The 25,215-nt window shown below is 41.8% G+C and overlaps 1 protein-coding gene across 1 annotated transcript in view; it reads right to left on the reverse strand.

The window, feature by feature from the left end:
* Positions 1 to 25,215, reverse strand: part of LOC139375512 (interferon-induced very large GTPase 1-like) — a 43,024-nt gene that overhangs the window by 11,465 nt on the left and 6,344 nt on the right. Inside the window, 4 exon segments of the mRNA XM_071117344.1 lie at positions 4,747 to 5,001; positions 15,295 to 15,564; positions 18,669 to 18,938; positions 19,688 to 19,954. Coding sequence (XP_070973445.1) covers positions 4,747 to 5,001; positions 15,295 to 15,564; positions 18,669 to 18,938; positions 19,688 to 19,954 — 1,062 coding nt within the window.

Here is a 25,215-nt window from a genome sequence, read left to right on the forward strand (position 1 = left end):
TGAGAGTCTCAGATTTTCATAGATAGCGTTTCATATTTGTAGCTCAAAACATTCGGACTCAACAAACATTTCTGTTAAATGGCCCAGCCCCAGGCTCATTCGTGATCCACCCTTGTCTCACAAACACTGCTCCCCATTCGGTCTCTGTTAGCAAGTCCAGTTTCAACTGTTCTGCCTGCGGCTAGGGAACCCTGGCCTGTTCACCGGATGTGGTGCCTTGTCCCAGACCTGCTGGTTTCGACTCTCTCTTTCACTCTACCGCACCTGCTGTCTCGACTTCAGAATGCTCGGCTATGAAAAGACAACTGACATTTTACTCCTGAGGTACTGAACTATTGTACCCTATACAACCACTAATTATTATTTGACCCTGCTGGTCATCTGCGAACGTTTGAACATCTTGAAGAACAATCTGGCCTTAATGGCCATGTACTCTTATAATCTCCAACGGGAACAGCCTGAAGAGGACTGGCTACCCCTCAGAGCCTGGTTCCTCTTTAGGTTTCTTACTAGGTTCCTGCCTTTCTAGGGAGTTTTTACTAGCCACCGTGCTTCTACATCTGCATTGGTTGCTGTTTGGGGTTTTAGGCTGGGTTTCTGTATAGCACTTTGTGACATCTGCTGATATAAAAAGGGATTTATAAGTACATTTGATTGAAATGTAATTGTTACATCCCACAGACTAATAGTTGATACCAACGGATGCAGAAGAAATAGACGAATTCAATGGTACAATCTAGAAGGATGTACACAATGGTTAAAGAGTTTAAAGTACTAAATCATGCAGGTGTGACGTTGGGACTCACTGGGTTAAAGCAAGCAGAGGCACACCTGGTCCTTGACATAATGACTCACATGAGTTGAAGAAACCACCTTTTGTGACTAGGGGGCAGTATTTTCATTTTTGGAAAAATAACGTTCCCGTAGTAAACGGGATATTTTGTCAGGACAAGATGCTAGAATATGCATATAATTGACAGATTAGGATAGAAAACACTCTAAAGTTTCCAAAACTGTAAAAAATATTGTCTGTGAGTATAACAGAACTGATGTTGCAGACGAAAGCCTGAGAAAAATCCAATCCGGAAGTGCCTCATGTTTTGATAGCGCTGCGTTCCAATGCGTCCCTATTGAGCAGTGAATGGGCTATCAACCAAATTACTTTTTCTCCGTATTCCCCAAGGTGTCTACAGCATTGTGACGTAGTTTTACGTATTTATGTTGAAGAATACAAGTAAGCGGCTACATTGCGCAAGTGGTCACCTGATGCTCCCAGAGTGATTCTCGAGTAAAATACAGAGGTAGCCATTATTCCAATCGGTCCTACTGAAAAACTAATTGTCCCGGTGGATATATTATCGAATAGATATTTAAAAAACACCTTGAGGGTTGATTATAAACAACGTTTGCATGTTTCTGTCGATATTATGGAGCTAATTTGGAATATTTTTTGCCGTTTTCGTGACTGCAATTTCCGGCCGATTTCTCAACCAAACGTGAATAACAAACGGAGCTATTTCGCCTACAAAAATAATATTTTTGGAAAAAGGAACATTGGCTATCTAACTGGGAGTCTCGTGAGTGAAAACATCCGAAGCTCATCAAAGGTAAACGATTTAATTTGATTGCTTTTCTGATTTCCGTGACCAAGTTACCTGCTGCTAGCTGGACAAAATGCTATGCTAGGCTATCGATAAACTTACACAAATGCTTGTCTAGCTTTGGCTGTAAAGCATATTTTGAAAATATGAGATGACAGGGTGATTAACAAAAGGCTAAGCTGTGTCTCAACATATTTCACTTGTGATTTTCATGAATAGGAATATTTTCTAGGAATATTTATGTCCGTTGCGTTATGCTAATTAGTGTCAGTCGATGATTACGCTCCCTCATGCGGGATGGGGAGTCACTATTAATTTAAATAATATATATATTTTTTTAAGATCATTAATTTCAGCACCAAACTGCAACGTGACAACTGGGGAATTGACCACCATATATTTCTCATCAGGGAAAATACGGTACCTTTACATCCCATGCTGATTCATTCATTATGATTAGTTTACAGAATCATTTTGATAACGAGTTAATGAGGTATAATACACGTTGACACCAGACATCATACTAGAGTAGGGTAAATCCTTACCTGTGGTGAGGGTTGATAACAGCAGTTGACTTTGCTTTCCATTTTCCAGCACAGTGCAGACACTGACAGAGTACTGAGTAGCAGGTTTCAGGTCAGAGAGAGTGATGCTGTGTGAAGATGTGGTAGTGATGTGTGGTTCTGTCCCTGGACAGTGGTAGGATATCTGGTAATGATGTTGGGTTTGGTCCAATCCTGGTGGCTGACTCCAGCTAACAGCAGCTGATGTGGTGTCCACTGAGTCAACAGTCAGCTGGTCTGGAGCAGGAAGTACTAAGAGAAAATACATTATTGTCAAGGCTATAGTTTAACTCTAGAAATATACTACAGGAGAAACAGTAGAAGAGTAGTTGAAAAATAGAAAAGGTCAGCTTGCAATTCCTTTTGATATGGGAAGAAATAAGCTGAAGCAGAAGTCACACAATCTGGGATAGATATGTAAAGTTAAAAAAGTTGACACTTTATGCATTTATGAACTTCACTGTGCAAAAATGTTACCGCCATGGCAACAAAAAAGGTCATTATACTCTCCACAATAACAAATGTTTTATATGGTCCTTTGGAAAACTGCATCCCACTGCTGGCTTGCTTCTGAAGTTAAGCAGGGTTGGTCCTGGTCAGTCCTTGGATGGGAAACCAGATGCTGCTGGAAGTGGTTTTGGAGGGCCAGTAAGAGGCAACCTTTCCTCTGGTCTAAATAAATATCCCAATGCCCCAGGGCAGTGATTGGGGACATTGCCCTGTGTAGGGTGCTGTCTTTTTCGGATGAAGTGTTAACTGCTGTCCTAACTCTTTGTGGTCACTAAAGATCCCATGGTACGTATTGTAAGAGTAGAGGTGTTAACCCCGGTGTCCTGGCTAAATTCCCAATATGGCCCTCATACCATCATGGTCACCTAATCATCCCCAGCTTACAATTGGCTCATTCATCCCCCCTCCTCTCCCCCTGTAACTATTCTCCAGGTTGTTGCTGTAAATGAGATTGTGCTCTCAGTCAACTTAGCTGGTAAAATAAATAAAACCATATCAGTCCAGAGAACCCAGCACAATGTGGCTTTTCATGTAATTTTCTTCCAATTATCGGAATGTCCAGACCTGATATTTCGCCACTGCAATGAAGTGTTTAACCATTGTCTTTTCAGGACAACCAGGGCTACAAGTAGAACACAACATTTTTACACAAACCGTTGCATCTATGAGTGTTGTTGACAAATGTTGTCGGCCAAAGCAAAAACCCCTGATATAAATGTATTTATATGAATGCTGTTTGTACAGATAGTGTTTGCTCGTTGGGAAATGAATATCCCCCTCATCAGTGACAACTGTGTGGAATTTGGAGTTTGTGACAGCAACTATGTGAGCTCATCACAGTATTGTAGACACTATGTCCTGGGATTTCCTATAATCTTCTACGTAGAAGAACTCCTCACCTTCTAACAACTCATGTGTAGCTTGTGATTGTCATAGAGAAAAACTTTATGTGTGCTTGTTCGTGTTCGTGAGGATCTCAGCTTTTCATAGATAGAGTTTCATAGTTTGTAGCTCAAAACATTCGGACTCAACAAACATTTCTGTTAAATGGCCCAGCCCCAGGCTCATTCGTGATCCACCCTTGTCTCACAAACACTGCTCCCCATTCAGTCTTTGTTAGCAAGTCCAGTTTCAACTGCGGCTAGGGAACCCTGGCCTGTTCACCGGATGTGGTGCCTTGTCCCAGAACAGCTGGTTTCGACTCTCTCTTTCACTCTACCGCACCTGCTGTCTCGACTTCAGAATGCTCGGCTATGAAAAGACAACTGACATTTTACTCCTGAGGTACTGAACTATTGCACCCTATACAACCACTGATTATTATTTGACCCTGCTGGTCATCTACGAACGTTTGAACATCTTGAAGAACAATCTGGCCTTAATGGCCATGTACTCTTATAATCTCCAACGGGAACAGCCTGAAGAGGACTGGCTACCCCTCAGAGCCTGGTTCCTCTTTAGATTTCTTACTAGGTTCCTGCCTTTCTAGGGAGATTTTACTAGCCACCGTGCTTCTACATCTGCATTGCTTGCTGTTTGGGGTTTTAGGCTGGGTTTCTATATAGCACTTTGTGACATCTGCTGATATAAAAAGGGCTTTATAAATACATTTGATTGAAATGTAATTGTTACATCACACAGACTAATAGTTGATACCAACGGATGCAGAATAAATAGACGAATCCAATGGTACAATCTAGAAGGATGTACACAATGGTTAAAAGGGTTTAAAGTACTAAATCATGCAGGTGTGACGTTGGGATTCACTGGGTTAAAGCAAGCAGAGGCACACCTGGTCCTTGACATAATGACTCACATGAGTTGACGAAACCATTAACTTAAATAATATTATTATTATTTTTAAAGATAATTAATTTCAGCACCAAACTGCGACGTGAGAACTGGGGAATTCACCATCATATATTTCTCATCAGGGAAGATATTGTACCTTTACATCCCATACTGACACATTTACTATGATTCATTTATAGAGTCCTTTTGATAACTAGTTAAGGTTTAAACAAACTTTGACACCAGAGATATCTTAATACTTAAGTAATGTAATCCCTTACCTGTGGTGAGGGTTGTTGACACCAGTTGACTTTGCTTTCCATTTTCCAGCACAGTGCAGACAGTGACAGAGTACTGAGTACCACATTGCAGGTCAGAGAGAGTGATGCTGTGTGAAGACGTGGTAGTGATGTGTGGTTCTGTCCCTGGACAGTGGTAGGAGATCTGGTAATGATGTTGGGTTTGGTCCAATCCTGGTGGCTGGTTCCAGCTAACAGCAGCTGATGTGGTGTCCACTGAGTCAACAGTTAGCTGGTCTGGAGCAGGAAGTACTAAGGGAAATACATTACTTAATAAATGAAGGGTTTCCACTATATGTATTCAGCAACTTCTCTCTGCCACTGTAACATTTTTGCCACCATGGCAATAAAACAACAAAAAACAAAGTAATTATAATTTCTCTCCACAATAACAAGTGTTTTACACTGAACTTTGAATAAACGTAACGCTATCAGTCCAGAGAAACCAGGAAAATGTGGCTTTTCATTTCATTTACCTTCATTTGTTTGCATGTCCAGCCCTTATATTTAGCCTCAAAAAGAAGTGTTTAACCATTGTCTTTTCAGGACAACCAGGGCTTCAAGTAGTACACAAAAAAACGACATAAACCGTTGCATCCATGAGTGTTGTTGACACATGTCAATACAATAAATGTGGTCTGTGGTAACAAAAACCCTGATATAAATGGATTTATATTCATGCTGTGTGTACAGAAAGTGTTTGCTTAATGGGAAAATAATACCAAATTCTTCAGTGACAATTGTGTGGAATTTGGAGTTTGGAGGATGTTGTATTTATATAATAATGCTTATGTGAGATATTTGTCATTAGAATGTCTTCTTTTGTATAATACTGTTGGCAGTTTGCAGTTATCTCTTCTCTGCTAGGGCTGAGTCACTTGGGCCCCAGAGAGGGGAGAGGTCAGGCCTGTCTTCTTATGGGAATGTGTCTGTAACTATTACATGTCCCCTCTGAGGTTGCCCTTATCTTGATTTAGTATATGACCTAAGAGGCTCACTGTCTTTTCTGATCTTGTCCAGGAGGGGGTGTATTTGATATATGCCATTGGATGAGGTAATGTTTTGTATTCTAAGTGGTACCAAGAACGAGATAAGAAACTAGTTTAGGAGATCAAACTGAACGATCATTTATAGCCAATGCTGTCTGGCTATGTGCGTCTTTGCTATAAAGGATCTCAGTTGCCAATATGTAAGCACTCTCAGAGAATTCATTTATAGACACTGAATTGATCTGAGAGTCACAGGGCTATGGTGAAGCTCATATATAATTAAAGATGGACTTCATGATAACTCTGACTTGTGTGTGGTTTGCTCTCTCATGATTTGGAAATACAGGAAATTTCCACGACATATTATAGACACTATGTTCTGGGATTTCATATGATCTTCTATAAAGACCTCCTCTCCAACTAACAACTCTTGTTTAGCTTGTGAGCATCATAGATCAAGACATGTTACTTGTGAATGTTCGTGAGTCTCAGCTTTTCATATATAGTGTGTCATTGTTTGTAGCTCAAATAATTCGGACTCAACAGATGTTTCTGAAAAAAGACCCAGCCCCAGGATCCTTCGTGATCCACCCTTGTCTCACAAACACTGGTTGATGGGTCCTCAGATCCTCAAAAGGTTCTACAACTACACCATTGAGAGCATGGTTGCCTCACTGCCTGGTTTGGCAACTGCTCGGCCTCCGACCTTCAAGGCACTACAGAGGGTAGTGCAATCGGCCCAGTACATCACTGGGACCAAGCTTCCTGCCATCCAGGACCTCTATACCAGGCGGTGTTAGAGGAAGGCCCTAAAAATTGTCAAAGACACCAGCCACCCTAGTCACAGACTGTTCTCTCTGCTACCGCACGGCAAGAGGTAACGGAGCGCCAAGTCTAGGTCCAAGAGGCTTCTAAACAGCTTCTACCCCTAAGACATAAGACTCCTGAACGTCTAGTCAAATGGCTCCCCAGACTATTTGCATTGCCCCCACCCCACACCTCCCCTCCCATCTCCACACCACTGCCACTCTCTGTTGGCATCTATGCATAGTCACTTGAATAACCCTACCTACATGTACATACTACCTCAACTAATCGATGCCCCCGCACATTGACTCTGTACCGGCACCCTCCTGTATATATTGTTATTTTTTACTGCTGCTCTTTAATTACTTGTTCATTTTATCTCTTATTCTTATCCGTTTAAAAAAAAACTGCACTGTTGGTTAAGGGCTTGTAAGTAAGCATTTCACTGTAAGGTTGTAAGGTTGTATTCGGCGCATGTGACTAATACAATTTGATTTCATTTGATTTTGACTTGATACCAACGGACGCAGAAGAAATAGACAAATCCAATGGTACAACCCAGAAGTCTGTACACAATGGTTGAAAGGGTTTAAAAGTACTAAATCAGGCCGGTATGACAATGGGACTCATTGGGGTAAAGCAAGCAGATAAACACACCATGTCCTTGACATAATGATTCACAGGAGTGGAAGAAACATTGAACTCAGATATTATTACATATATTTTAAAAAAAATATTTCAGCACCAAACTGCATTGTGAGAACCGGAGAATTTACCATCATATATTTCTCATCAGGGAAGATATTGTACCTTTACATCCCATACTGACACATCTACTATGATTTGTTTATAGAGTTCTTTTGATAACTAGTTAAGGTTTAATAAACTTTGACACCAGAGATAATATTTAGGTAATGTAATCCCTTACTTGTTTTGAGGGTTGTTGACACCAGTTGACTTTGCTTTCCATTTTCCAGCACAGTGCAGACAGTAACAGAGTACTGAGTACCACATTGCAGGTCAGAGAGAGTGATGCTGTGTGAAGATGTGGTAGTGATGTGTGGTTCTGTCCCTGGACAGTGGTAGGAGATCTGGTACTGATGTTGGGTTTGGTCCAATCCTGGTGACTGGCTCCAGCTAACAGCAGCTGATGTGGTGTCCAATGAGTCAACAGTCAGCTGGTCTGGAGCAGGAAGTACTAAGTGAAAATACATGAATTAATAAATGAAAGGTTTCCTCTATATGCATTTAGCAATTTCACTATGCCACTGCTCAATTGTTGCCACCATGGCAAAAAAACAAATAAAACAATGCTGTAATTATAATTACTCCACAATAACAAGTGTTTTACACTAAACTTTGGATAAACTTAACACATTCAGTCTAGAGAACCCAGTAAAATGTGGCTTTTCAATTTCTTGACATTCACTTGTTTGCTTGTCCAGACCTTATATTTAATCTCAAAATGAAGTGTTTAACCATTGTCTTTTCAGGACAACCTGGGCTACAAGTAGAACACAAAAAACCGCCATAAACCGTTGCATCCATGAGTGTTGTTGACAAATGTCAATACAATAAATGTGGTCTGTGGTAACAAAAACCCTGATATAAATGGATTTATATTCATGCTGTTTGTACAGAAATTGTTTTTTTAATGGGAAAATAATACCAAATTCTTCAGTGACAACTGTGTGGAATTTGGATTTTGTGACAGCAGCTATGTGAGTATTATAGACACTATGTCCTGGGATGTCCTATGATCTTCTATGAAGACCTCCTCACCTTCTAACAACTCGTGTTTAGCTTGTGAGCATCATAGAGCAAAACATGTTACTTGTGAATGTCCGTGAGAGTCTCAGCTTTTCATAGATAGTGTGTCATACTTTGTAGCTCAACAGACGTTTCTGAGAAAAGACCTGGCCCCAGGATCCTTCGTGATCCACCCTTGTCTCACAAACACTAGTTGATACCAACGGACGCAGAAGAAATAGACAAATCCAATGGTACAACCCAGAAGTCTGTACACAATGGTTAAAAGGGTTTAAAAGTACTACATCTGGCAGGTGTGACGTTGGGACGTTGGGTGTGACGTTGGGACAGAGACCAAGTCCTTGACATATTCACTCACAGGAGTGGAAGAAACAAAGAACTCAGATATTATTATTATTATTAATTCATTTCAGCACCAAACTGCATTGTGAGAACTGGGGAATTCACCATCATATATTTCTCATCAGGGAAGATACTGTACCTTTACATCCCATGCTGACACATCCATTGTGATCAATGTTCCCTCTAAGCTGTTACTGGCACAGAAGAATTGAACGCATCCCGCACAGAGATGCAAAGCACTGAGCTGAAACCTGGTCTCAGAGCATTCCGTATGAAGTAAATCTGAGACAAGCCATTTAGTATGACACGTCACGAATTTGCTAAACATAAATGTCATGAATTTGTCAAAAGTACAATATGTTACGAACTTGCAAAACAGGATACTACAAATTCCAATTAGTTGTTGCTAACGTTAGCTAGGTGGCTAAAATCAAATCAAATCAAATTATATTTGTTACACGAATACAACAGTGAAATGCTTACTTTACAAGCCCTTAACCAACAATGCAGTTTTAGGAAAAATAAGTTAAGTTAAGTAAAAAATAGATTAAAAAATACGTAAATAAATAAAATTAACAAATAATTAAAGAGCAGCAGTAAAATAACAAAAGCAAGGCTATATACAGAGGGTACCAGTACAGGGTCAATGTGCTGGGGCACCGGTTAGTCGAGGTAATTGAGGTAATATGTGCATGTAGATAGAGTTAAAGTGACTAAGCATAGATAATAAACAGAGAGTATCAGGAGCGTAAAAGGGGGGGAGTGCAAATAGTCTGGGTGGCCATTTGATTAGCTGTTCAGGGGCCTTATGGCTTGGGGGTAGAAGCTGTTAACTTTTTTGGGATAGGGGGCAGCATTTTCACTTTTGGATGAATAGCATGCCCAGAGTGAACTGCCTCCTACTCTGTCGCAGATGCTAATATATGCATATTATTATTACTATTGGATAGAAAACACTCTGAAGTTTCTAAAACAGTTTGAATGATGTCTGTGAGTATAACAGTACTCCTATGGCAGGCAAAAACCTGAGAAAAAATCCAACCAGGAAGTGGGAATTCTGAGGCTGGTTGATTTTCAACTCATCGCCTATTTAAATCCCAGTGGGATATGGATCTGTTTGCACTTCCTACGGCTTCCACTAGATGTCAACAGTCTGTAGAACGTTGAATGAAGCTCCTACTGTGATGTTGAGCCGGATGAGAGGGAAATGCGTCAGTGGTCTGGCAGAGTGCCAAGTCCTGGTTACGCGCATTCCACATGATAGCGACTTGCGTTCCGGCTACTTGGATATAAATAATGGACATTATCGATCAAAACAACAATTTATTGTGGAACTGGGATTCCTGGGAGTGCATTCTGATGAAGATCATCAAAGGTAAGTGAATATTTATAATATTTATAATGTAATTTCATATTTCTATTGATGGCGGAGAAATGTTGTTTCCATCTCTGAGCGCGTCTCAGATTGTTGCATGGTTTGCTTTTTCCGTAAAGTTTTTTTGAAATCTGACACAGCGGTTGCATTAAGAACAACTGTATCTTTAATTCTATTTAAAACATGTATCTTTCATCAAAGTTTACGATGCGTATTTATGTTATATGACGTGGCTCTCTGCAATTTCTCCGGATATTTTGGAGGCATTTCTGAACATGGCGCGAATGTCAACTGAGGTTTTTGGATATAAATATTAACTTAATCGAACAAAACATATATGTATTGTGTAACATGATGTCCTATGAGTGTCATCTGATGAAGATCATCAAAGGTTAGTGATTCATTTTATCTCTATTTCTGCTTTTTGTGACTCCTGTCTTGGCTGGAAAAATAGCTGTGTTTTTTTGACTTGGTGGTGATCTAACATAATCATATGTTGTGCTTTCGCTGTAAATCATTTTTGAAATCGGACACGATGGGTAGATTAACAAGATGTGTATCTTTCATTTGCTGTATTGTACTTTTTAATGTGTGAAAGTTACATATTTCTCAACAAAACAAAACAAAATTCCCACGCTGCCTTTCCAGCAGGGGGGGTGGAGGGGTTCCGCTAGTTTGTTGGTGATGTGGACAACAAGGAACTTAACCTGGTTCACTACAGCCCTGTCGATGAGAATGGGGGCGTGCTCTGTCCTCTTTTTCCTGTAGTCCACAATCATCTCCTTTGTCTTAATCACGTTGAGGGAGAGGTTGTTGTCCTGGCAGAACACGGCCAGGTCTCTGACCTCCTCCCTTTAGGCTGTCTTATCATTGTTGGCGATTAGGCCTAACACCGTTGTGTCATCGGCAAACTAAATGGTGTTGAAGTCGTGCGTGGCCATGCAGTCGTGCTTGAACGGAGTACAGGAGGGGACTAAGCAGGCACCCCTAAGGGTCCCCCATGTTTATGGTCAGCGTGACAGATGTGTTGTTGCCTACCCTTACCACCTGAGGGCGGCCCATCAGGAACTCCAAAATCCAGTTGAAGAGGGAGGTGTTCAGTTCCAGGATCCTTAGCTTAGTGAAGAGCTTGCACTATGGTGTTGACAGCTAAGCTGTAGTCAATGAACAGCATCCTCACATAGGTGTTCCTTTTGTCCAGGTGGGAAAGGGCAGTGTGGAGTGCAATATAGATTGTGTCATCTGTGGATCTGTTGGGGTGGTATGCAAATTTGAGTGGGTCCAGGGTTTCTGGGATGATGGTGTTGATGTGAGCCATGACCAGCCTTTCAAAGTATTTCATGGTAGTCATTTAGGAAGGTCATCTTGGCGTTCTTGGGCACCGGGATTATAGTTGTCTACTTGAAACTTGTAAGTATTACAGTCTGGGTCTGGGAGAGTTGGAAAATGTCAGTGTAGACACTTGCCAGCTGGTCAGCGCATGATCTGATTACGCATCCTGGTAATCTGTCTGGCCCTGAGGCCTTGTGAATGTTAACCTGGTTAAAAGTCTTACTGACATCGGCTACGGAGAGCGTAATCACAATTGTCCAGAACAGCTGGTGTGCTCACGCTTGGTTTAGTGTTGCTTGCCTCGAAGCGAGCATAGAAGGATTTTAGCTCGTCTGGCTCGTGTCACTGCGCAGCTCGCAGATGGGTTTTTCTTTGTAATCTGTGATAGTTTGCAAGCCCTACCATATCCAAAGATCATCAGAGCCGGTGTAGTAAGAACCAATTATAGTCCTATATTGACACTTTGCCTGTTTGATGGTTCGTCGGAGGGCATAGCGGGATTTCTTGTAAGCATCTGGATTTGTGTCCTGGTCCTTGAAAGTGTTAGCTCTAGCCTTTATCTTAGTGTGGATTTAGTGTGAAATGTGTCTGATTTGCTTACTAGGAATTGATTGATGGTGAAATGTCAGTATTGATTGTCTGACTGTTCTAACACATACCTGTTCATTCTGAGTGAAAAATGAATCACACATGGTATAAATATTTTTGGCATGCATTCACCATCATATGTGCTGGAAATGATATTGTGAAATACATTTTCATGAATGCTATTGAAATTGTAAAATTATTCCAATGTCTCGAGTACCACATACCTTTTTATGAAACTGTGCATTACTAGATATTAAGTCAACATTGAATGACCATAATTGAAACTGTACAGCCTATGGACTTTCCTTGATGTCAGTCTTCGTTAGAGAGTACCTGTACTAGGTGACATTTGCAAGATGGTTCTGGCAGGCTTTAATAATAAATGAATGTCAAATCAATTGTACTAAGTTGTTGTCCTTTTGGTTTGCCAAACTACATTTGTAACTAGTACTTAAGTAGTTTTCAGACCGGATACTTTTTTACACTTGAGTAGTTTCTTAAGGCTAATTTTACTTGAGTAAATTACAATCTAAGTAACAGTACTTTTATTTAAGTACAAATTGTCAGTACTCTACCCACCTCTGCAAATTATACATAGCCTAACTATAAAATGTGGGTGAGCATCCACACTGGAGGAAAGTTATTCGTTCTACAGTAGACCAACATCTGGAGGGCAGAAATTATTAAATATTTGTCTCTCACTAAAGGCTTAAGTCATACAAAAGCTGTACTTACTGTAAATAGGAACTGGTACTCTACCAGATTAGTAAGAATGGCTCACCCAGTGTTCAAGAATGGCTTTTTACCCTTTATTCAGATTACAACCCTTCACTTTTGGTTATTTTAAAAAGAATATCTCTAATATTGATATTTTAAAACAACCCATAGAAAGCTGGTTGCAATTTCAGTTTAATCCACCAGAAAATCCAAATATTACAACAAATAGTATGGTTAAATGCAAATATACTAATTAATAAAACAAATATTTGTATAATTTATTATAATAAATATTTTTTTACCCCCCCTCTCCACATTTTTTTTTGATCTTGGTTAATCTTTGCAACTCCCGAACAGGCTTGGGAGAGGCGAAGGTGGAGTCATGCGTCCATCGAAACATGACCCGCCTAACCACGGTCCTTAACATCCGCCAGCAGAACCCAGAAGTCAGCCAGTCGGGAAGAAACACTGTTCAACGGGACACCAGAGTCAGCCCGCAGGCACCTGGCCCGCCACAGGAGTCGCTAGAGAGCGATGAACCAAGTTAAGCCCCAAACCCTCCCCTAACCCGAATGACGCTGGGCGCCGTCCTATGGGACTCCCGGCCACGGCTCTTTTTTTTCTTCTCTTTTTTTTAACTCTCTTTGTAAATGATTACATAAATAGGACTGGTGGTCATAAATGCAGTTAACAAAAATATATGGAAATCCAATTACAACCAACTGGTGGCAGCATTATCACAGAGATTTGCGATGTACCAATTCCATGGTACATGGTTTATGAACTGATACACAAAATGAAGCCGGATTCAAAACTTAGGGTTTTTTCTATTTAAATTATACAAATTTCTTGCAACCAATATAATTTTATGTATGTATGTATGTATGTATGTATGTATGTATATACAGTGCATTCAGAAAGTATTCAGACCCATTGACCTTTTCCACATTCTGTCACAGCCTTATTCTAAAATTGATTAAATTCATTTTTACATCAATCTACACACAATGCTCCATAATGACAAAGCAAAATCATTTTTAGAAATTTTTGCAAATGTATTATAAATTAAAAACAGATACCTTATAACTATTCAGACCCTTTGCAATGAGACTTGAAATTGAGCTCAGGTGCATCCTCTTTCCATTGATCATCCTTGAGATGTTTTTACAACTTTATTGGAGTCCACCTGTGGTAAATTCAATTGATTGGACATGATTTGGAAAGGCACACACCTGTCTATATAAGATTACACAGTTGACAGTGCATGTCAGAGAAAAAAAACCATGAGGTTGAAGGCATTGTCCGTAGAGCTCCGAGACAGGAGTTTGCCAAAAGGCAACTAAAGACTCTCAGTCCATGAGAAACAAGATTCTCTGGTCTGATAAAACCAAGATTACTCTTTGGCCTGAATGCCAAGCGCCGCGTCTGGAGGAAACCTGGCACCATCCCTACGGTGAATCATGGTGGTGGCAGCATCATGCTGTGGGGATGTTCTTCAGCGACAGGCACAAGGAGACTAGTCAGGATCGAGGGAAAGATGAACGGAGCAAAGTACAGAGATCTTTGATGAAAACCTGCTCCAGAGCGCTCAGGAGCTCAGACTGGGGCGAAGGTTCACCTTCCAAAAGGACAACGACCCTAAGCACACAGCCAAGACAGCGCAGGAGTGGCTCCGAGACAAGTCTCAGGGAATGTCCTTGAGTGGCCCAGCCAGAGCTCGGACTTGAACCCAATCAAACATCTCTGGAGAGACTTGAAAATAGCTGTGCAGCGACACTCCCCATCCAACCTGACACAGCTTGAGAGAATCTGCAGAGAAGAATGGGAGAAACTCCCCAAATACAGGTGTGCCAAGCTTGTAGCGTCATACCCAAGAAGACTCAAGGCTGTAATTGCTGCCAAATGTGCTTCAAATTGAATCAAATCAGATCAGATTTTATTAGTCACATGCCCCGAATACAACAGGTGTAGACGTTACAGTGAAATGCTTACTTACTCAACAAAGTACTGAGTAAAGGGTCTGAATACTTATGTAAATGTGATATTTAAACCTGTTTTTGCTTTGTCATTATGGTGTATTGTGTGTAGATTGATGAGAAAAAAAATATTTTAAGAATAAGGCTGTAATGTAACAAAATGTGGAAAAAGTCAAGGGGTCGGAATACTTTCTTAATGCACCCGTCAATAGTTTTGGACACACTTACTCAGTCAAGGCTTTTTATTTATTTTTACTATTTTTTACATCGTAGAATAGTAGTGAAGACATCAAAACTATGAAATAACACATATGAACCATGTAGTAACCAACAAAGTGGTCAACAAATGAAAATATATTTCAGATTCTTCAAAGTAGCCACCCTTTGCCTTGATGACAGCTTTGCACACTCTTGGCAATCTCTCAGATATCATTAAAACGTTTTTGATTTCAGCATGAAACTCCATTATGAGATATATATTTCTCATCAAGGAAGATACTGAACCTTTACATCCCATGCTGACACATCAGTTATGATTAGTTCATTTACATTAGAGACACTTTGATAACTACAGTAGTTAGAGTGTAATAAACTTTGACACCAGACATAATACTTAAGTAGTGTACTTTCTTACCTGTGGTGAGGGTTGTTGAAACCAGTTGACTTTGCATTCCATTTTCCAGCACAGTGCAGACAGTGACAGAGTACTGAGTACCACCTTGCAGGTCAGAGAGAGTGATGCTGTGTGTAGATGTGGTAGTGATGTGTGGTTCTGTCCCTGGACAGTGGTAGGAGATCTGGTAATGATGTTGGGTTTGGTCCAATCCTGGTGGCTGGTTCCAGCTAACAGCAGCTGATGTGGTGTCCACTGAGTCAACAGTCAGCTGGTCTGGAGCAGGAAGTACTAAGGGAAAATATATTATTGTCAGGGCTACAGATCAAAGTGATTTAATATGCCCATTGTTTCCATAGAATTGTAGACTGACTATGCTTAGATGCAACATTATTTGTGGATGAATTGATGACATGTTGTTGGTGGTAGCCTACCTGACTGCTGGCCTATAAAAGGCAGGCGGAAAGGGACTGGAGTCCACAACATCGAAAGCCAAGTGTAACCTGTTCGGGAACAACGATAGTAACATTTTTACATCGAAAATTATTTCACTAAACTGTTGACAGCCCCCCTCACTGCACACTCAAGAAAGTAATGAAGGAGAGAGAGAGGAGATGGAAATGCATGGTGGAGAGATAATCTGTAGCTAAAGGTAATGTCAGCCTGTTAATTACCATATTTAGGTAGCCTGATTCTACTCACAGGAATAGAATCAACCATGACTTCAGATAAAAACAATTAATTTAACACCAGGCATAATAGCTAAGTAGAGTAATTCCTTACCTGTGGTGAAGGTTGTTGACACCAGTAGACTTTTACTTCCATTTTCCAGCACAGTACAGACAGTGACAGAGTACTGAGTACCACCTTGCAGGTCAGAGAGAGTGATGCTGTGTGAAGATGTGGTAGCGATGTGTGGTTCTGTCCCTGGACAGCGGTAGGAGATCTGGTAATGATGTTGGGTTTGGTCCAATCCTGGTGGCTGGTTCCAGCTAACAGCAGCTGATGTGGTGTCCACTAAGTACACATTCAGCCCTACTGGGGCAGGGATAACTAGAGGACGGGTTTAGTATAGTTAATAGTAGCTGATCATTTGTAGCCCTGCTGACTTCCATTCTACTGTTACTATTCCACCAAAGGAGAATATCCTACTTGTCACGTTCTGACCATCGTTCGTGTGTGTTTTCCTTGTTTTAGTGTTGGTCAGGACGTGAACTGGGTGGGCATTCTATGTTGGATGTCTTGTTTGTCTATTTCTATGTCTGGCCTGATATGGTTCTCAATCAGAGGCAGGTGTTAGTCATTGTCTCTGATTGGGAACCATATTTAGGTAGCCTGGGTTTCACTGTGTGTTTGTGGGTGATTGTCCTTAGTGTTAGTTTGCACCAGTTTAGGCTGTTTCGGTTTTCATTACGTTTATTATTTTGCACTGTTTGTATTTAGATTCGTGTTGCTATAGTCACAATAAACATGGATCGTAATCTACACGCCGCATTTTGGTCCGACTCTCCTTCTCATAAAGAAAACCGTTACACTACTACTACTTAGAGTCACTACTCACTACTACTTTCACACTAGCCTACATTTAATAACACTAGGCTCTAACAATTACAATTCTAAACACTACTTCTATCACACTAGCCTACATTTAGTAACACTAGGCTCTAACAATTACAATTCTAAACACTACTACTATCACACTAGCCTACATTTAGTAACACTAGACTCTAACAATTACAATTTTACAACTTCTTAGACTGCCATAAAAATACTTTTTGGACAGTTGAAACAAGCACACAATTTCTCTTCAGGAAAAAGGTTCAGTCTAGTTTATATTTGTCCAATTCCGCCCCCCAGAAATGAAGTGAGTCGGTATGAGGCTTTCCTTATACGGGGTAAACCGTCCCCGAAAAGGGCTCCACCGATAGAGGCGAATCCACATGGGGCGGGAGGAACCGTCCGTCCGAACACCGGCCAGTGGCCTGCCGACAGGGGCCATCCCAGGTGGATAACGGATGCCAATCGGTAATTTGCTCTGTTTCTGTATGGACCTCGCTATGTGCCAGGGGACATTGTCATGCTGAAACAGGAAAGGGCCTTCCCCGAACTGTTGCCAAATAGTTGGAAGCACAGAATCGTCTAGAATGTCATTGTATGCTGCTGTGTTAGATTTCCCTTCACTGGAACTAAGGCACCAAGCCCGAACCATGAAAAACAGTATTCCTCCTCCACCAAACTGCACTATGCACTATGCATTCGGGCAGGTAGTTCGAAGTTCGAGTTCTCCTGGCACCCGCCAAACCCAGATTTGTCCGTCAGACTGATAGAGTCCAATGGCGGCGAGCTTTATACCACTTCAGCCGACGCTTGGCATTGAGCATGGTGATCTTAGGCTTGTGTGCGGCTGCTCAGCCATGGAAACCCATTTTATGAAGATCCCGACTAATAGTTATTGTGCTGAAGTTGCTTCCAGAGGCAGTTTGGAACTCGGTAGTGAGTGTTGCAATCGAGGACAGACGATTTTTACGTGCTTCAGCACTCTGCGGTTCCGTTCTGTGAGCTTGTGTGGCCTACCACTTCGCGGCTGAACCATTATTGCTCCTAGATCTTTCCAATTTACAACAACAGCACTTACAGTTGACCGAGGCAGCTCTAGCAGGGCAGAAATTTAACGATCTGACTTGTTGGAAAGGTGCCATCCTATGACAGTGCCACATTGAAAGTCACTGTGCTCTTCAGTAAGGCCATTCTACCACCAATGTTTGTCTATGGAGATTGCATGGCTGTGTGCACCCGTCAGCAACAGGTGTGGCTGAAATAGTCGAATCCACTAATTTGAAGGGGTATTCAAATACTTTTGTATATATAGTGTAGCTTTCACCCGGATTCACCTAGTCAGTCCATGTCATGGAAAAGCATAATGTTCATATTGTCTTGTACATTCAGTGTATACAGTATGATGGATGTCCGATGTCCGTTGCAACAAATATGTATTTTCTATTTACTGGTGCACAGATTGTCACGCCCTGAGCAGAGAGAGCCCTCAGGGTTCTCTATGGGGTTTTAGGTCAGAGCATGACTAGGGGGTTTCTTGTTATTTTATTTCTATGTTGGTGTGTGTGTATGGTTCCCAATTGGAGGTAGCTGATAATCGTTACCTCTTATTGGGGATCATACTTAGTGTGTCCTTTTTCACACCTGCGATGTGGGATATTGTTTTGTATGAGTGCCTATGTGCGCTATGTATTTCACGATTGTTATATCTTTGTTTTTATTTTATTTTAAAGTTTCACTATTATTAAAATGTGCAACTCTACTCATGCTGCGAATTGGTCCAATTATTTATTCAACGGTCGTGACACAGATGAACTGCCATAATAAGGTAGATTACTTACTAGTGTAAATAGCTGTAGAGACAGGTTCACTCTCTTCCCCATTGTTCAGCACAGTTGAGACACTGATGGTGTACTGACTACCAGGTCGTAGGTCAGAGAGTGTCTTGTAGCAGTTCTCAGTGTAGGCTGCCTGAGTTTCTGTTCCTGGGCTGCAGTAGGATATGAGGAAGTGTTGTGGGATTCCCTCCATTCCTTGAGCCTTGGACCAGCAAAGGTCCAGGGAGGTGGTTTGCAACTTTTCTATTGTTAAGTCCATAGGGGCTTGGACCACTAAGATGAAAATAGGATTTGTTTGAGTAAAGAGGATGGAAATATGAAAGAAAACACCAGTAACATCTCTATAAACAACAGTCTAGAAAATAAACACCAGTAACATCTCTAGAAACAACAGTATAGATAATAAACACCAGTAACATCTCTAGAAACAACAGTCTAGATAATAAACACCAGTACCATCTCTATAAACAACAGTCTAGATAATAAACACCAGTACAATCTCTATAAACAACAGTCTAGAAAATAAACACCAGTAACATCTCTAGAAACAACAGTCTAGATAATAAACACCAGTAACATCTCTAGAAACAACAGTCTAGATAATAAACACCAGTAACATCTCTAAAAACAACAGTCTATATAATAAACACCAGTAACATCTCTAGAAACAACAGTCTAGATAATAAACACCAGTAACATCTCTATAAACAACAGTCTAGATAACAAACACCAGTAACATCTCTAGAAACAACAGTCTAGATAATAAACACCAGTACCATCTCTAGAAACAACAGTCTAGATAACAAACACCAGTAACATCTCTAGAAACAACAGTCTAGATAATAAACACCAGTAACATCTCTAGAAACAACAGTCTAGATAACAAACACCAGTAACATCTCTAGAAACAACAGTCTAGATAATAAACACCAGTAACATCTCTAGAAACAACAGTCTAGATAATAAACACCAGTAACATCTCTAGAAACAACAGTCTAGATAATAAACACCAGTTACTCTACCTGTGAATATAGATGCAGAGACACATCTGCTTTGTTTTCCATCTTCTCCTTCTGTGGAAACGTTGAACTTGTACTTTTCACCAGGTTTAAGTCCACTTATTTCAACTTTATGCAGATCTTTCACTCTTAGTTTGCGCTTTTCTCCTTCACGTTCCCAGGTTACTCTGAACTTCTGTGGTCCGGTCAGACCCTCAGGAGAACCCCAGTTCAGAGACACAGAGTCTGACGTCAGTGACGAGAACTGGATCTCACCAGGAGGTTGCGGCACTGGTGAAGAAATAATAAAAGAAAAAACACTTTACATACCAAAATGAACAAAGCATACTTATCATACTAGCATTTAAGGGGTAAATTATACAGACAAAAAAGTATCCTCTTATTTAAATCTTCTTGCTTGAGTAAGATCGAGACAGCCTAGCAAGCAGCCACTGAAAACTGAGCCAGGCTGCCAAGAGTTAAACTTTCTCTATTGAATTACTAAAGGAAAGTGCTTATTTCTGGTGTGTGAGTATTACTCCAATTGTTGACCAGTACATGCTCTAATTGTATGTTTCGTGTCCCCAGTGACTAGAAGCGGGTGACACGCCCAGCGCAGCTGCGAGAGGCAACAGCCAACACTACCACACAGCTGTGAGAGGCTGCACCAACACTCCCACACAGCTGAGAGGCTACACCAACACTCCCACATAGCTGTGAGAGGCTACCCCAACACCACCACACAGCTGTGAAAGGCAACACCAACACTACCAGCTGTGAGAGACAACCCCCAACACTACCACACAGATGTGAGAGGCAACACCAACACTACCACACAGCTGTGAGAGGAAACACCAACTCTGCTCGGGAGGAAGAGCCAAACGAATCAACTGCTGTGTTAGTTTGCCCCGGTGCTCATAGTTAATCTATAGCCCTACAGTGGTTCCTCAATTAAAAGCTACGAGCTTATGCTGCGACCGTTCGTGGTAGATGGTGTCATTCTGTCATTGCACCACACGATCACAAGGGGGAGTTAGAACGCTGATCTATCAGTAGGCTAAACTGTGGCAATTAATAGAGGCGTTTTCAGTCTGAGTCTCTCTTTTCTGGTACTAGAGTCCTGCATCAGGCAACAACAAGAAAAACTGTCGGTGATCCTGGAGTTAAGAGACAACTTGGGTAAATACAATGGGGGAATTACACTTTACCAAAAAATAGGCTTTTGTTCTCTCCCTCTAAAAACAGAAATACATCATTCTTAATAACAAACTGGCTTTATTTACAAATTAGTAAGAATGTCTCAACCCATGTTCAGGAATGGCCTTTTTCCCTTTCAGATTACAATCGTTATTTGAAACGAACAAAATCATCTCCAAAATAAAAAAGAAACAAAGCGATTATTATTGTATCGTTACGGATAAATGTTTTCAAGTTCGATCAGGTTTAAATCAGGAGACCTATATGTAGAGATGAAAAATCTATTTTAGATATACTGTAGGCCTAACATAGGTGTTGTAGGTCTTTTATTGATTTTATTTTTTGGTGCTACACGTTCCAGGTTTAGGACTGTAACCACTAGAGGACTTGAAAATGAGCCGGAGCTGAGAGGATCACCAAAACTAAAAAGGTATTTTGGTTTCAGTGCATTTTCTTAAAAAACATATGTACAGTTGAAGTCGGAAGTTTACATACACCTTAACCAAATACATTTCAACTAAGTTTTCACAATTCCTGACATTTAATCCTGGAAAAAATGCCCTGTCTTAGGTCAGTTAGCATCACCACTTTATTTTAAGAATGTGAAATGTCAGAATAATAGCAGAGAGAATGATTTATTCAGCTTTTATTTATTTCATCACATTCCCAGTGGGTCAGAAGTTTACATACATTCAATTAGTATTTGGTAGCATTGCCTTTAAATTGTTTAACTTGGTCAAACGTTTTGGGTAGCCTTCCACAAGCTTCCCACAATAAGTTGGGTGAATTTTGGCCCATTCCTCCTGACAGAGCTGGTGTAACTGAGTCAGGTTTGTATGCTGTAAGTATGCTTGGGGTCATTGTCCATTTGGAAGACCAATTTGCGACCAAGCTTTAACTTCCTGACTGATGTCTTGAGATGTTGCTTCAATATATCCACATAATTTTCGTGCCTCGTGATGCCATCTATTTTGTGAATTGCACCAGTCCCTCCTGCAGCAAAGCACCCCCCACAACATGATGCTGCCACCCCCGTGCTTCACGGTTGGGATGGTGTTCTTCGGCTTGGAAGCCTCCCCCTTTTTTCTCCAAACATAACGATGGTCATTATGGCCAAACAGTTCTATTTTTGTTTCATCAGACCAGAGGACATTTCTCCAAAAAGTACCATCTTTGTCCCCATGTGCAGTTGCAAACCGTAGTCTGGCTTTTTTATGGCGGTTTGGGAGCAGTGGCTTCTTCCTTGCTGAGCGGCCTTTCAGGTTATGTCGATATAGGACTCGTTTTACTGTGGATATAGACACTTTTGTACCTGTTTCCTCTAGCCTCTTCACAAGGTCCTTCGCTGTTGTTCTGGGATTGATTTGCACTTTTCGCACTAAAGTACGTTCATCTCTAGGAGACAGAATGCGTCTCCTTCCTGAGCGGTATGACGGCTGCGTGGTCCCATGGCGTTTGGAAATTGCTCCCAAGGATAAACCAGACTTGTGGAGGTCTACAATTTGTTTCTGAGGTCTTGGCTGATTTCTTTTGATTCCCCCATGATATCAAGCAAAGAGGCACTGAGATGGAAGGTAGGCCTTGAAATACATCCACAGGTACACCTCCAATTGTCTCAAATTATGTCAATTAGCCTATCAAAAGCCATGACATCATTTTCTGAATTTTTTTTAAAGGGACAGTCAACTTAGTGTATGTAAACCTCTGACCCACTGGAATTGTGATATAGTGAATTATAAGTGAAATAATCTGTCTGTAAACAATTGTTGGAAAAATGACTTGTGTCATGCACAAAGTAGATGTCCTAACCGACTTGCCAAAACTATAGTTTGTTAGCAAGAAATTTGTGGAGTGGTTGAAAAACACGTTTTAATGACTCCAACCTAAGTGTATGTAAACTTCCGACTTCAACTGTATATAGCCTATCAATATGTAGGCATACTGTGTAATAAAATCGATAATTGTGAATGTGAATGTGCTTTTGCAGATCATACAACCATGCCGACGACCATTGGTGGAGATCAGTAGACAAAGGGCTGGACAACGGGCCGCACTGAAAAAACGCATGGTTCTACAGAATACCAACTGGGATGGATCCCGAGGCAAATGTGGCCTCTTTATCAACATCTTCATGCATTTGTTAATAAAATGATGATACAAATACTCTCGCCAGTTTTGATCCTGCCTGGGCCTGCAGGATGCAAATTTCTTAGTTTGTCAGATGAATCATTGGATCAAAACTACAGAACAGTACAAAACAAGAGAACACACATGGTTAATGTTGTGAAAAAAAAAAAAAAATATATATACATGGATGGCACCACCCGTATGTATAAATAAAATATATATGGTTCCCGAGTGGCGCAGCAGTCTAAGGCACTGTATCTCAGTGCAAGAGGCATCACTACAGTCCCTGGATCGAATCCAGGCGGAGTCACATCCGGCCGTGATTGGGAGTCCCATAGGGCGGCGCACAATTGGCCCAGCATCATCTGGGTTTTGCCACTGTTCCTAGGCTGACATTGTAAATAAGAATTTGTTCTTAACTGACTTGCCTAGTTAAATTGTCACGACTTCTACCAAAGTCGTTGCCTCTCCTTGTTCTGGCGGTGCTCGGCGGTCGACGTCACCGGTCTTCTAGCCATCATTGGTTTTGTCTTGTCTTCTTACACACCTGGTTTCAATCCCATTCATTACCTGTTGTGTATTTACCCTCTGTTTCCCCTGTTTGTTATTCAGTATTGGTGCGCGACAGGTCCTCATACCCACTTTGTTTATCGTTTTATTAGTGTTTGATTCTCCTGCGCCTGACTTCCCTGCCACCTATACACACGACTCTGACAGAATCTGACCAAATAATGAAGTCAGCAGGAGAAGATACCCCGGCCATGGAGGTGGAGGAGCGCGGCATGGAACACACGGAGATGATTGACAATCTGAGTGCCGCCATGGATTGCGTTGTCCAGAACATGGACCGCTGGGAGAGACAGGGAGTTTTTCCAGCACCTCCACCAGCACAACCGGGGTCTCCCCTGAGCACCCTTTTCCCGCCTGAACCCAGCAGGATCCATTTATCCGTGCCTAAGGGGTACGACGGAGATACTGCCGGCTGCCAGGGTTTTCTCCTCAAACTAAGCTTGTATCTGGCCACGGTCTTCCCAGTTCCATCTGACCGTGAGAAGAGTTACGCCCTCGTCTCTTGCCTCACCGGGAAAGCCCTGGAATGGGCCAGCGCGGTGTGTAGAGAGGAAGATGCAGCGTTGGACCATTTTGAGGAGTGCACCTGCCATTTCAGGACAGTATTCTACCACCCACCTGAAGGCAGATCGGCGGGTGAGCTCCTCTATCATCTGAGTTAGGGGACGAGGAGTGCACAGGAGTTTGCTCTGGAGTTTAGGGCCCTGGCTGCCGGCGCTGGATGGAGTGACAGGGCCCTGATCGACCATTACCGTTGTAGTCTACGCGAGGACGTCCGTCGGGAGCTGGCCTGTAGAGACACCACCCTCACCTTCGACCAGCTGGTGGACATGTCCATCAGGCTGGACAACATGCTGGCTACTCGTGGACGTCTAGATCGGAGTCTGGTTGTTCCATCCTCTCGCACCCTCTCTCCCGAACCTATGGAATTAGGAGGGACGGTGCACAGGGAGAACGGAGGGGGTTCCCGCTCGAGCACCATCTATGGTTGCAGAGGGCACACTGCTGGTCGGTGCCGGGTTGGTTCCTCTGGGAATAGAGAAGGCAGGCAGGGCACTCTGGCATCACCCCAGGTGAGTAAGCACCATTCTCATCCCGAGCCCTCTGTTGCACTAATGTTTGTCTCTGTCACTTTTCTGGATTTTTCCCTGCATTCCCAGTATAAGGCTCTAGTAGATTCAGGCGCAGCTGGGAATTTCATTAATAAAAGTTTAGCTCATATCTTAGGGATCCCTATTGTTTCTGTGGATATGCCTTTCCCTGCTCATGCCTTAGTCAACCATTAGGGTCAGGGTTTATCAGGGAGGTAACCGCACCTTTGTGTATGATAACGCAGGAGGGTCACAAGGAGAAGATGAGTCTTTTCCTTATTGATTCTCCTGCGTATTCTGTGGTGCTAGGCCTACCCTGGTTAGCTTGTCATAACCCCACTGTTTCTTGGCCACAGAGGGCTCTCACGGGGTGGTCGCGAGAGTGCTCAGGTAGGTGTTTAGAGGTTTCCGTTGGTGCTACTACGGTGGAAAGTCCAGACCAGGTCTCCACCGTGCGCATTCCCCCAGAATATGCCGATATGGCTCTCGCTTTCTGTAAAAAGAAGGCGACTCAATTACCACCCCATCGACGGGGGGATTGTGCGATGGATCTCCTGGTAGATGCTG

The sequence above is a fragment of the Oncorhynchus clarkii genome, chromosome 19, assembly GCF_045791955.1.
Source record: "Oncorhynchus clarkii lewisi isolate Uvic-CL-2024 chromosome 19, UVic_Ocla_1.0, whole genome shotgun sequence".
In the NCBI taxonomy this organism is placed as follows: domain Eukaryota; kingdom Metazoa; phylum Chordata; class Actinopteri; order Salmoniformes; family Salmonidae; genus Oncorhynchus; species Oncorhynchus clarkii.